The sequence below is a fragment of the Oncorhynchus mykiss genome, chromosome 27 (assembly GCF_013265735.2).
Source record: "Oncorhynchus mykiss isolate Arlee chromosome 27, USDA_OmykA_1.1, whole genome shotgun sequence".
NCBI lineage: Eukaryota > Metazoa > Chordata > Actinopteri > Salmoniformes > Salmonidae > Oncorhynchus > Oncorhynchus mykiss.
Window position 1 is genome coordinate 29,171,938 of NC_048591.1, and position 14,522 is coordinate 29,186,459.

General features: G+C 45.1%; 1 protein-coding gene across 1 annotated transcript; it reads right to left on the bottom strand.

The window, feature by feature from the left end:
- Window positions 1-8,686: 8,686 nt before the first annotated feature.
- LOC110507150 (cis-aconitate decarboxylase-like) lies at window positions 8,687-14,140 on the bottom strand. Its single transcript, XM_021587004.2, has 6 exons — window positions 13,920-14,140; window positions 13,211-13,268; window positions 12,436-12,623; window positions 11,554-11,646; window positions 10,933-11,138; window positions 8,687-10,050 (listed from the first exon to the last, which is right to left on the bottom strand). The coding sequence occupies exons 1-6, from the start codon at window positions 13,935-13,937 to the stop codon at window positions 9,105-9,107; spliced, it is 1,509 nt and encodes a 502-aa protein (XP_021442679.2). The 5' UTR covers window positions 13,938-14,140; the 3' UTR covers window positions 8,687-9,104.
- Window positions 14,141-14,522: the final 382 nt, after the last annotated feature.

Consider the following 14,522-nt stretch of genomic DNA (forward strand, 5'->3'; position numbering starts at 1 on the left):
TGCACTCATCTGCTGAGTGCCACAGCCGGTGGATCTTTCTGGCCTGAATCGATGGAATCTGGCGGGCCAACTTCACGATGCCAGGCCTACCGTCTCAGTGTTTCTCATACAGCAACCCATTACAGGTGAGAAGTGTAGACATTCCTTCACCATAGTTCCTTTCCTTCTATCTGTAAGGGAGTGTGAAATTATTGATGGAGCACCACTTGCTATAAGACAGCAAGAAAATATGAAATAGTTACAATTATAACTACAGTTCATTTATTAGTTCTTAAACTTACAAGGCAATATAATCCTGGAGACAGTAGATGTTTTACAAAACAAATACGACTTATTTAGATATAACCAGGGTAAAGCAATTGAATGAACAGGATGATTGTGATTGCAAAATTATGTACTAATGTGGTAGGCTACAGAATCAGAGTCTCAAACAGGGAATGGAGATTACAGGGCCTAAAATCAAACAGTCGTTCTTGATACTTCAGAACGAAACAAGGCCAGGCTTAAAGAAATATACGTAGTAATAATAGAAGTAACAGATAACGGATTTAGAGCTAGATGGCGCCGACAGAGATGGTTGCCCCGCTTCAGGTCCTTTGTTTCTTTATGCATTACTTCTTACATTGTTTGCCCAGAAAATATCAAGTGTTATTACATACAGCCGGGAAGAAGTACTGGATATAAAAGTGATGTCAACTTACCAACATTACGACCAGGAATATGACTTTTCTGAATCGGATCCTTTGTTCGGACCTGGGATCTTATCCCAGAGGCTGACCCAAAACAACGAGGTTGCCCGAAGGAGAGGCAGACGGAGCGGCCTACTGGTCAGACTAAGAAGGCGAGCACACCATCCACCGCTTCTGAGCATATTACTTGCCAATGTCAAATCTCTAGATAACAAGGTGAACGAAATTCCAGAGAGACATCAGAGATTGTAACATTATTTGTTTCACGGAAACATGGCTCACTCGGGATATGTTGTCAGAGTCGGTACAGCCACCCGGTTTCTTCATGCATTGCACCGACAGAACCAAACATCTCTCTGGTAAGAAGAAGAGTGAGGGTGTGTGCCTTATGATTTACGACAAATGGTGTAATCACAACAACATACAGGAACTCAAGTCCTTTTGTTCGCCTGACCTAGAATTCCTTACAATCAAATGCCGACTGCATTATCATCCAAGAGAATTCTGTTCGATTATAGTCACAACCGTGTATTTCCCACCCCTAAGCAGAAACCTTGTCGGCCCTGAAAGAACTTCACTGGACTCTGTAAATGTAAACTGGAAACCATACATCCTGAGGCTGCATTTATTGTAGCTGGGGATTTTAACAAAGCGAACCTGAGAACAAGACTTCCTAAATTCTGTCAGCATATCGAATGCACGACACAAGCTAGTTGCATTCTGGATCATTGCTACTCTAACTTCCGCGATGCATACAAAGCCCTCCTCCGCCCTGCCTTTGGAATATCTGACCATGACACCATTTTGTTGCTCCCAGCCTATAGACTGAAACTAAAACAGGAAACTCCTGTGCTCAGGTACAGTGGGGCAAAAAAGTATTTAGTCAGCCACCAATTGTGCAAGTTCTCCCACTTAAAAAGATGAGAGAGGCCTGTAATTTTCATCATAGGTACACTTCAACTATGACAGACAAAATGAGAAAATAAATCCTGAAAATCACATTGTAGGATTTTTAAGGAATTTATATGCAAATTATGGTGGAAAATAAGTATTTGGTCATCTACAAACAAGCAAGATTTCTGTCTCTCACAGACCTGTAACTTCTTCTTTAAGAAGCTCCTCTGTCCTCCACTCGTTACCCGTATTAATGGCACCTGTTTGAACAATGGCCACTCCAATACCTTGTCTTTGTTGTCCTTAAGCCATTTTGCCACAACTTTGGAAGTCTGCTTGGGGTCATTGTCCATTTGGAAGACCCATTTGCGAGCAAGCTTTAACTTCCTGACTGATGTCTTGAGATGTTGCTTCAATACATCCACATAATTTTCTTTCCTCATGATGCCATCTATTTTGTGAAGTGCACCAGTCCCTCCTGCAGCAAAGCACCCCCACAACATGATACTGCCACCCTGTGCTTCACGGTTGGGATGGTGTTCTTTGGCTTGCATGCCTCCCCTTTTTCCCCACAAACATAACGATGGTCATTATGGCCAAACAGTTCTATTTTTGTTTCATCAGACCAGAGGACATTTCTCCAAAAAGTACGATCTTTGTCCCCATGTGCAGTTGCAAACCGTAGTCTGGCCTTTTTATGGCGGTTTTGGAGCAGTGGCTTCTTCCTTGCTGAGCGGCCATTCAGGTTACGTTGATATAGGACTCATTTTACTGTGGATATAGATACTTTTGTACCTGTTTCCTCCAGCATCTTCACAAGGTCCTTTGCTGTTGTTCTGGGATTGATTTGCACTTTTCGCACCAAAGTACTTTCATCTCTAGGAGACAGAACGGGTCTCCTTCCTGAGCGGTGTGATGGCTGCATGGTCCCATGGTGTTTATACTTGCGGAACATTGTTTGTACAGATGAACGTGGTACCTTCAGGAGTTTGTAAATTGCTCCCAAGGATGAACCAGACTTGTGGAGGTCTACAGTTATTTTCTGAGGTTTTTCTGAGAGAGAGAGACAGTCCGGGACAAGAGAGTCCGGGACAAGGTAACACGGTCAGTGAACAGGTCAGGGTTCAATTGCTGCAGGCAGGACAGTTGAAACTGGAGCAACAGCACAACCAGGTGGACTGGGGACAGTCAGGAGTTATCAGGCCAGGTAGTCCTGAGGCATGGTCCTAGGACACAGGTCCTCCGGGAGGGGAGGAAAAGAGAGAGTGAATTAGAGGGAGCATTCTTAAATTCACACATGACACCAGATAAGACAGGAGAATTTCACCAGATATAACAGACTGACCCTAGCCCCTCGGCACATAGACTATTGCAGCATAGATCCTGGAGGCTGAGACGGAGGAGGGGTCAGAGGACACTGTGGCCCCGCTCCGACAATATCCCCGGGCCAACCAGGCAGGATATAACCCCACCCACTTTGCCAAAGCACAGCCCCCACATCACTAGAGGGATATCAACAGACCACCAGCTTACTATCCTGAGACAAGGCTGAGTACAGCCCACAAAGATCTCCTCCATGCATGAGCCCGAGGGGGCACAAGACCGGACAGGAAGATCACATCAGTGACTCAACCCATTCAAGTATAGCTCAAAAAAGCCTGGCACAACGTGATGCACCCCTCCTAGGGATGACATGGTAGACCAATATTAAGCAAGTTTCTCAGCCCCGTAATAGGGTCAGTGGCAGAGAATCCCGTTGGTGAGAGGAGAGCCGGCTAGGCAGGGACAGCAAGCACAGTTCGTCATTCCAGTGACTTGCTGTTCACCTTCGCACACCTGGGCCAGACTACACCTACTGAGGAGCTGAGTCTTCAGTCAAAACGTAAGGTCGAGACCGAGACTGCATTTCTCACATGGATAGGCAGACAATTCCATAACAACTGAGCTCTATAGGCGAAAGCCCTGCCTCCAGCTGTTTGCTTAGAAATTCTAGGGACTATTGTGAGGCCTGCGTCTTGTGACTGTAGCATACGTGTAGGTATGTACAGCAGCAACAAGTCGGACAGATAGGCAGGACAAGTCCATGTAAGGCTTTGTAGGTTAGCAGTAAAACCTTGAAATCAGCCCTTGCCTTAACAGGAAGCCAGTGTAGAAAGGCTAGCACTGGAGTAATATCATCAACTAGAAGTGTGAGATGAGCAGAAGAGGGATGGATGACTCCTGCTGGGAGCTTGCTATGAGTGGCCCACTCTTCCTTTGTTCTCAGGCCAATGAAGAGCGCTCCTTGTGTATTCTCATTGTATTTGACGTCTGGCGTGGATGTGTAAATTCAACGCTCCTCTGCACATCTATTTTGTTCAGGTCGATCCCCTTTAGATTGCCATGGTCAGCCTTGTAGATGAGCCTCGGGACAGCGAAGGAGTTCAACATCTTGATCTTCCATATCCAATCATAATGTAGCCCGATCAGTTCCAGCTTAACAATGCCTGCCCACGTGTTCACTTGCATTCCAAGATATTTTTTGGATTCTTCATGCAGGATCAAGTGCAAGTCCTCTCCGTTCAGTTTCCAGGCTGAACAACCATTCACCTTGAACGAGCACTTGCCTGTGATATCATAGTATTTTTCAATAAAGACACTGTGGCATTTTTTGGGTTGAACTCTCAAACCCATTAGTTGGCTTTTTTTCCCATACCTTTCACCGAGCCGCGAGGCCCGAGGCCATAGTAGCGACATAATTACAATTTAGCAAATTAACACTGGGGTGATAGATGAGTAGATGGTGATGTGCAAGTAGAAATACTGGTGTGCAAAAGAGCAGATTGTAAATTAAAACAATATGGGGATGAGGTAGGTAGATTGGGTGGGCTATTTACAGATGGGCTATGTACAGCTGCAGCAATCGGTTAGCTGCTCAGATAGCTGATGTTTAAAGTTGGTAAGAGAAATATAAGGCTCCAGCTTCAGAGATTTTTGCAATTCGTTCCAGTCATTGGAGGCAGAGAACTGGAAGGAAAGGCGGCCAAACGAGGTGTTGGCTGTGGGGATGACCAGTGAGATATACAGTGCCTTGTGAAAGTATTCGGCCCCCTTGAACTTTGCGACCTTTTGCCACATTTCAGGCTTCAAACATAAAGATATAAAACTGTATTTTTTTGTGAAGAATCAACAACAAGTGGGACACAATCATGAAGTGGAACGACATTTATTGGATATTTCAAACTTTTTTAACAAATCAAAAACTGAAAAATTGGGCGCGCAAAATTATTCAGCCCCCTTAAGTTAATACTTTGTAGCGCCACCTTTTGCTGCGATTACAGCTGTAAGTCGCTTGGGGTATGTCTCTATCAGTTTTGCACATCGAGAGACTGACATTTTTTCCCATTCCTCCTTGCAAAACAGCTCGAGCTCAGTGAGGTTGGATGGAGAGCATTTGTAAACAGCAGTTTTCAGTTCTTTCCACAGATTCTCGATTGGATTCAGGTCTGGACTTTGACTTGGCCATTCTAACACCTGGATATGTTTATTTTTGAACTATTCCATTGTAGATTTTGCTTTATGTTTTGGATCATTGTCTTGTTGGAAGACAAATCTCCGTCCCAGTCTCAGGTCTCTCTTCCAGAATGGTCCTGTATTTGGCTCCATCCATCTTCCCATCAATTTTAACCATCTTCCCTGTCCCTGCTGAAGAAAAGCAGGCCCAAATCAGGATGCTGCCACCACCATGTTTGACAGTGGGATGGTGTGTTCAGCTGTGTTGCTTTTACGCCAAACATAACGTTTTGCATTGTTGCCAGGAAGTTCAATTTTGGTTTCATCTGACCAGAGCACCTTCTTCCACATGTTTGGTGTGTCTCCCAGGTGGCTTGTGGCAAACTTTAAACAACACTTTTTATGGATATCTTTAAGAAATGGCTTTCTTCTTGCCACTCTTCCATAAAGGCCAGATTTGTGCAATATACGACTGATTGTTGTCCTATGGACAGAGTCTCCCACCTCAGCTGTAGATCTCTGCAGTTCATCCAGAGTGATCATGGGCCTCTTGGCTGCATCTCTGATCAGTCTTCTCCTTGTATGAGCTGAAAGTTTAGAGGGACGGCCAGGTCTTGGTAGATTTGCAGTGGTCTGATACTCCTTCCATTTCAATATTACAGTGCACAGTGCTCCTTGGGATGTTTAAAGCTTGGGAAATATTTTTGTATCCAAATCCGGCTTTAAAACTTCTTCACAACAGTATCTCGGACCTGCCTGGTGTGTTCCTTGTTCTTCATGATGCTCTCTGCGCTTTTAATGGACCTCTGAGACTATCACAGTGCAGGTGCATTTATACGGAGACTTGATTACACACAGGTGGATTGTATTTATCATCATTAGTCATTTAGGTCAACATTGGATCATTCAGAGATCCTCACTGAACTTCTGGAGAGAGTTTGCTGCACTGAAAGTAAAGGGGCTGAATAATTTTGCACGCCCAATTTTTCAGTTTTTGATTTGTTAAAAAAGTTTGAAATATCCAATAAATGTCGTTCCACTTCATGATTGTGTCCCACTTGTTGTTGATTCTTCACAAAAAAATACAGTTTTATATCTTTATGTTTGAAGCCTGAAATGTGGCAAAAGGTCGCAAAGTTCAAGGGGGCCAAATACTTTCGCAAGGCACTGTAGCTAGCAGCGATGATCCGATGCAAAGGTCCAGAGCTTACGGCAAGGATCTGGTGGTGTAGTGGATTCTAGCCGTGTTAGGGGTAGAGTCCGGGAGGCATCGGCTGAGTAGCCGAGTGATCAGGAATCTGGCATTGTAGTGGAGAAAACAGTCCGATACAGGCAGGCTGGCAAGTATTATCCAGGCAAAAAAAACAGCTGGTGTCTGTGCTGAAGGTAAAGGCCGCTAGCAGTGACTAACAATGACTAAATAGCTAGTAGCTAATTAGCTGCTTAGCTTCTGATGGCTAGCTTTTGATGGAGGTTCTGGCTATAAGGTCTAAAAAATAGCGGATCCGTGTCACATTGGGTGAGGCGGGTTACCGGAAGGTATATTTAATAAAAAAATGGAAAAGAGATTGAAAATATATTGAAATATATACAAAAAAAGAAGAAAAATACAAAAAGTAAACAAGAGGACAACAAACCACGTCTGCATTGCTACGCCATCTTGGAAATAAAGTCAAATAAACAGCAATGATACTGTGTAAAACACATATGGTCAACTCTATCTGGACAGCTAGAATTCTGCTTATATCAAGCTATATCACAACCGTAAAGTTCAGGTGTTGAGTCTCCAAGACCATTAATTGAGTGCTTTTGAAGTGACAGGTTGGAGCGTACCCATGCCGCTCACGAGTACAGCAACAAGTTGTCATATGGCACAATACACTTCTGATCAAATTCGACCCATGTAATCAATTAAGCTATGCCAGCCTGAACATGTTTCCAATATGTACTGTTCCATTTACAACCATGAAAACCAATAGGCTACCAAGAAAACCACAATAGAATGTTTCGATTTCTATGTGGAAACGTTCTGATATGCACACCCAAAAAGGTGAGCGCCAGTTTATGCTCTCACTGGAATACAGTGTCCCAACCACAATAATATACTGACCATTAGGATCTGAAATCGAGGATGAGAAAATAACGTGTATATTTTCCCTTAGAAACTACAACCAGGAAAATATGTGACACTGAGTTGATGGTTCATGTTTTTACAATATCTTAAAAACAATATATTTGTTAGCAGAGTGAAAGCAATGCTTCTGATACAGTGAGTTAAACAAAGAGGAGAAAACAGGTGAGATGCAGAGTTTTCAGCCTTTTTATTTAGAGATGAAAGTATAGAATAATACACAATTGATATAATATAATCTCAAAATGTAATCTCAAAATACAGAATAAGAAAATGAAGTACATTAATTTGATGTACATATACATCTATAGCACAGCCATCCTTCAAATTAATTGTTTCCATTCTCCCAATCCACACAGAACGGTAGAGATACATTGTCAAGTAAACACAGTAAATACATAAATGGATGCAGTAAAAGGTACAGTACGTTATAATAATTTAGCTTTGGTTGTTTAGATAATTTCATGTACAGTTAAAGTTAATCACCTATAGTCTATCCCACCTCCCTCACATTGGAGGTAGATTCTTAATTTGAACTTAATTTAGCTTTACTTCTTTAAATCATTCAATGCAGTTAAATGTCTCTTCCCTCACAGTGGAAGTAGATTCTTCATCATAACTTGTCTCACAGTAGAAAGTGTTAAAATGCTACAAGCAAAGTCCCTTTGTCACACCCTGACCATAGTTTGCTTTGTATGTTTCTATGTTTTGGTTGGTCAGGGTGTGATCTGAGTGGGCGTTCTATGTTACATGTCTAGTTTGTCCAGTTCTGTGTTCGGCCTGATATGGTTCTCAATCAGAGGCAGGTGTTCGTCATTGTCTCTGATTGGGAACCATATTTAGGTAGCCTGGGTTTCACTGTGTGTTTGTGGGTGATTGTTCCTGTCTATGTGTTTTCACCAGATAGGGCTGTTTAGGTTTTCGTTACGTTCTTTATTTTGTAGTGTTTGTATTGATTCGTGTTTTGCGTTTGGTTATTAAAACATGGATCGCAATCTACACGCTGCATTTTGGTCCGACTCTCCTTCTCATACAGAAAACCGTTACACCCTTCATGACACTATAGTAAACAGCAGTGGTGGAAAAAAGTACCCAATTGCCATACTTGAGTAAAAGTAAAGATACCTTAACAGAAAATGACTCAAGTGAGTCACCCAGTAAAATACTTATTGAGCAAAAGTCTAAAAGTATTTGATTTGAAATATACTTAAGTATCAAAAGTAAATGGAATTAAAATATATACCTAAGTATTTTGTATTTATTTACGGATAGTCAGGGGCACACTCCAACACTCAGACATCATTTACAAATGAAGCATTTGTGTTTAGTGAGTCCACCAAATCAGAGGGAGTAGGGATGAGCAGGGATGCTGCCTTGATAAGTGTGTGAATTGGACCATTTTTCTGTCCTGTTAAGCATTCAAAATGTATTTTAATATGCAAGTCAGTATTAAGAACAAATTCTTATTTTCAACAACGGCATAGGAACAGTGGGTTAACTGCCTTGTTCAGGGGAAGAACAGCAGATTTTGTACCTTGTCAGCTCGGGGATTCTGTCTTGCAACCTTTCGGTTACTAGTCCAACACTCAAACCACTAGGCTATGCTGCCATTCACTATGTTGTGGTGAATGTGATGAATGTGGTGAAATAAAATGAAAACCCCCAAAAACTGCTTAAGTAGTACTTTAAAGTATTTTTACTTAACTACTTTACACCACTGGCAAACAGAACATCCAAAACCAACATAAGTCATGCACACCTGAAGATGCAAGCTCATGGCCTGTATATGTCTATAGACACCTGATGTGAAATGCAGAAAGATCAGCTGGTCAGAAAAGAGTGATGTGATGAGGTGTATATTTGTTTGTGTGTGTGTGCACGTCTGTGATGTGTGTGTTTCACTGCAGCTGTGCCAGTAGAGGAGAGCAGTCCTCCAGTCTGTCCAGTCCCTCTACAGCCTCAATCAGCCCCTCCACCTTTTCCCTGGGTAGGACCGCACCAGCGTTGCTACAGAACTTCTTCTTCAGGCTCTCATTGGTCAGCGGGTTGCGCCAGTGACCATAGAAAGTATCACAGCGTCCCTTCAGCACATCCCCACCCACCAGCGTCACCTGCACCTCGCCATACATGTTGTCAAAGTTAGCCGGGTTGTCATGGGGATGCTCAACGCGGACACGCCCCAGCAAGGCCAGCAGGTCGGGTCGCTGTAGTGCCTCCTGGGAGAATGAGAACACGGTGACCTCCCCATCCAGCAGTGCAGAGCAGGCATTGAACTGGAAGGAGTGTCTGGCCTGGTGCTCCGACTCCGGGAATGGACGGTTAATGTACTTGGAGTGGGGAACCCTCAGCAAAATGTCCTGCACCTGACCTACAACCTGTGACCCTCGCCCCATCCCCTGTGACCCCAGCTCCCCCAGCAGTAGCTTGTGCACTGAGGCAGCAGCGTCGGCCACCCAGTGCATCCCCAGGTGGGCCGGGAACCTCTTGAACCCCATGTCCTGGTCCTCTAGTAGGAACCGCAACCCCACCTCCTCTGGAGACGTCAGAGGCTGTGGGGCGTAGTCCTCGTAGAAGGCACTGAACCCCGCGACCCCGGAGGTGTCATCCAGGACCCTGGGAGAGGCCTCCAGTCCTATTGAGGACAGCAGAGCCGCCTCCAGCCCCAGCCGCGCAGCGTTTCCGATGTGGAGGGGTTTAGACTGGGTGGCCGCATTCGCCATGGGGGCTCCTGATAGGCTGGCAGCGATGGCCAGGGCGTGGCTACACTGAGAGCGTTCCAGAGAGAGGAGGCGGGCGCAGGCTGCAGCACTACCCAGAGTACCCACGACGGTGGGGGGGTGGAATCTGGAGTGAGGGTAGGGGTGTGGAAGGGGGGTGGAGAGAGGGAGGGACGGAGGGAGGGGGGGACAGAGAGAGAGCAGATGTTTTGGAAGCACAGGTTGATGACTAAACTAAAACTAAAATAAACATGTCTATTTTAGTAGCAGCCTAATTGAGTAATCTTGAGTAAAGTGTCTGTCTCAGTCATTATTAAATGATTCCTGGGCCAGTGAGTACAAGTGTCTGTCTAGCAGGTTGACGTTTATTGTCGTGGATCTTGTCCTGGAGGCAGAACTGAGCGCTTTCCCCTTAGATAAGCCAGCTGCAAAATCAAAATTGGCTATATTCATGAAAACAAATATTAGCTTCTTGGTCTTAATTTAAGGTTAGAGTTAGGCAATAGGAATAGCAGTGTGGTTAAGGTTACGGTTAGGTTTCAAATCTGATTGTATGACTTTGTGCCTGTGCCAAATAGTGACCACTCTGCAGAGCTGCCTCCAGAACAAGATTCCTGATCAAAAACGCTAACTTGCATTTGTCTAAAGTGAGGACAGGTGTCTGTCTAGTGCAGAATGGAATACTACTGGACAGGACAGCCATCTGGTCTATACAGTTTAGGTCTGCGTAGGGAGAAGAGGCTGAGAGTCTGTTTTAGCGGTATTGAGGGATTTAACAAATGATAAGTCATTTCACCACATTCTCACAGTGTAAACACAGTAGAACGGCTGTAATGGTGTTTAAACACCTATGTCTGAGAGAATCCACCTGTTAAACTAAACAAATTAGACTAGCCACTGAGCTTCTCCTATCCCAGAGGCAGGCTGGTAGAATACCAAACAAACAGACCTGAGAATACTGTATTTTACAGCCCCATAGAGAGCACCAGAGAAATGGTCCAGTCCTCACCTCTTGGGGATATTCTGAGCCTCGTTGGAGAACCTCATCAGGCGTCCCTGGACCTCTATCCCAACGTTGAAGGCCAACAGGAAGTCCCGCCCACTAGGCTTTCTGTTGTTGGGCAGCATATCGCTGACTGCCAGTAGGGCAGGAAGGACCGCCCCCGACGGGTGAGTAGCAGGGTGCCAGGTGTCGTCAAAGTCCATGGAGTGGGTCTGTACAGGACAACCGACACGCAACAGGCACACAATAGGCACAGTTAGCCCAAACACAACAGACAACAGATAAACAGAAGGTGAAGGTTGAGGGGTTCCTTTTTCCAGGTTGCGTGGCTGAATGATTGTGGTGGTGGTGGTGGTGATGTGGTATAAGACCAAGTCCATATCATGGTAAGAACAGCTCAAATAAGCAACAGGAACAACATTCCATCACTACTTTAAGACATGAAGGTCTCTGTGGTGCACGAGCAATGGACATTAGATCTGTACTTTGGTCTGATGAGTCATAATTTAAGATTTTTGGTTCCTACTACCGTAGCTACTGTCTCTCCGCTACAGTGTTTATGCTCTTCTACCTTACATATATCTACACTCATGTCTATACAGATCTACTGTAGATGTATCTACTCACGGCCACTCCATTGACGAAGGCAGCAAGGGTTGGGGAGAGTCTGATTCCTCTGCGTCCGTAAACAGAACTGACGTCATCGGGAGCATACATGTGCTGCAGGACACAGGAGAGATAGTAGGGAGAGGTAGAGAGAAAGAACAGATGGACAACATAACTGTTAAAACAACCTGTTTTTCTCCTCTTCCTAACAACACTGTGTCCATATCACGCTGTGTTTCCACACAGCTACACATGAACTTAATCGCCATGGGGACTGTGAGTGACCAATTTTTACAGAGTACATTCCTTCATTCCTGTCCTGACTAAGTGATGACAGAGTGTCTGCCTCTAACAGTTATGTAGTCTGTCAACTGTCTCTGTCTAACCTTAACCCTAGTTCCAGTGACTGTGTGTTGTCTGCAAGCTGTCTCTTACACACTGTTACAACACTGGGCTGAGCTGTCAGTAAGGGAAAGCCCTTGCCTCTTCATGTTGTGTCCTCTCCTTCATCTGCACTGGTGTGCCAACCTGGTAGACTGACATCACTACAAGCTATCTGCTTTCACATCAGTTAGGGGTAGGGTGAAGGGTGAAGGGAAGGAGACGAGGAGAAAAGGAAGCTGAAAGATGCTGGTTCAAGTCTCAGGCGACACAAAAATGGGAATGGAACTGAACTAGCAGTTGAGAAGCTGCTAGTCTCTGAGCCCATACACCATCGCCTGCCGTTGGGCCCTTGAGCAAGGCACTTAACCCCCCACAATTGCTCTGTATCCAGGGGCGCTCTGTGCGGCTGACCCTGTGCCTCTCAACGTGTGTGCGTGTGTATATCGGGTGTTGGGAAAGGCAGAAGACAAGTTTCTGATGTAACCAATGGACAATAAAGTATCCATTCTATTATCTCACCTGACAGTGCTGTAGGGCCAGCTGGAAGACGTGTGTGGTGCTGCCCAGTAGTCCCACTCCGATGGAGTCCAGAACCATCCTCTTGCTACGGTGGAGCAGGGTGGGGGTCAGATGGTGGGGCTGGACACCCTGGATAAACTGTCCAAAACTGTCCGTCACACTGTCCTCTGAGGCTGGACGCTGTATCGCTGGAAGGAAGGAGGAGAGGAGGGGGATGGGAGGAAATGAAGAGTGATGAGGAGGATGATGAGGAGAGAAGGAGGATGAGGGGGAGGAGAGGAGGAGGCGGAGGGGGAGTGAGGGGTGAGGGAGGAGAGGTGGAAAGGGGAAGGAAGAAAGGGGGAGAGGAGGAGGAGAGAGGGGAAAGGGGAGAGGTGTGGACGAGGAGAGGGGAGAAGAAGGGAGACGAGGACAGGAGTAGACAGGAATGTTTAAAACTTCCCCAGTATGTTCTAAGCTCAGTTTATTCACATCTGAACTGAGACAGAGAAACAGAGGAGAGTTAGAGAATCAACACAGACAGCCTATGTCAATGTAGGTCTATGTAGCCTAGGTCTATGTACAGTATAGACCTGACCAACACATCCTGTATGAATAGAACAGAACAGACCAATATTTACTACTGTCAAACATAAGCTTTCTCATATCCAAGCCAGTGTATGTGTGTGTGTGTGTGTGTGTGTGTGTTTTGATATTGTGATGAAGGAAAATCCTAACACAGGATGGCGACAGCAGAGAGTACACAGTACAGAGTAGAGTGCTGAGCAGAGCTTACCTTCCAGGGCAGACTGGTGGAGTCCTCTCAGTGTAGCAGACATGGGTCTGATGGATCTCTGACAAACACACAAACAGACAGCCATATGTCAGTAATACAGTCCTGACAGACGGATAGAGAGAAAGATAGAGAGAGAGAATGAACATAAAACAGCTTGGGGAGCTGTGTGTAGCCAGGTGTGACGTGAGTCATTAAAACAGAATTCCCCATGACTACATCAAATTATTTTAAGAAACACCTGATCGTATAAGATGATAAAGCTTGAGTCTTGAAGTATTCACCATACAAATCACAGACAGACAGACAGACAGACAGACAGACAGACAGACAGACAGACAGACAGACAGACAGACAGACAGACAGACAGACAGACAGACAGACAGACAGACAGACAGACAGACAGACAGACAGACAGACATACAACTTTATTCTCTCTCGGCTTCCAACCTCACACACTGACGGTCAGTGGGAATAGAGAGAGACTAACACATATCAATGTATGATTAATCAGTTAATGCATGGTGTCCATATAGCTCATATTACAGCCACACACATCACCAACAGTCAACAACATCCTTTCTAGGTCTCTAACCAGACATACTGACAGGGAATGGGATAGAGAGAGACCCATACTATAAATATCAATCATTTCATATAATTCTCATATAGGTTATATGCATAGTGAGTGACAATAGTGACTGGTGCTTACCTGTACTTTGAAGAGCATGTTCTCTGTCTGTTGTCACTCTCTCTGTGGTTAAATTCTTCCCTCGTTGTTTGACTGTCTGTCCTCTGTTTTGTCGTTTTGGGCTCTTCTCTCTGTTTGTCCTCCTTCTCTCAATTCTTATTTCTCTTCCTCGTAGATCTGTTGGTGAGATGGAGGGACAGATGAATGGATGGAGGAAGAAAATATGTAGAAGAGGAGGCAGGTTGTCTCTCAGGTGAAGTCTGTCAGTCTTTTATATTCCAGAGGGACAAAGATCCCCGATACTGGGCAGGGAGGGGGAGGGAGTGGGATGGAGGGGCAGGGAGGGGGGGGTGGCAGGGAGGGGGGGTAACAGAGAGGGGCAGGGAAGGGCAGGGAGGGGGACTGAGAGGGGCGGGAGGGGGGGGGGCAGATAAGTGTGGGAGGGGCATACAGGGGGACAGAGAGAGGCAGGAAATTCCACAAACAAGAACCTCTACTCCGATAACAAGCTGGGATTTTCCCTCACTATCATCAGCATCAGGAGGAAGGCATTTTCTTCTTAGGTAAGGTGTCATTGTTATACTCCAGAGAGATAAAGATCCCTGATACAGGACAGAGAGGGGC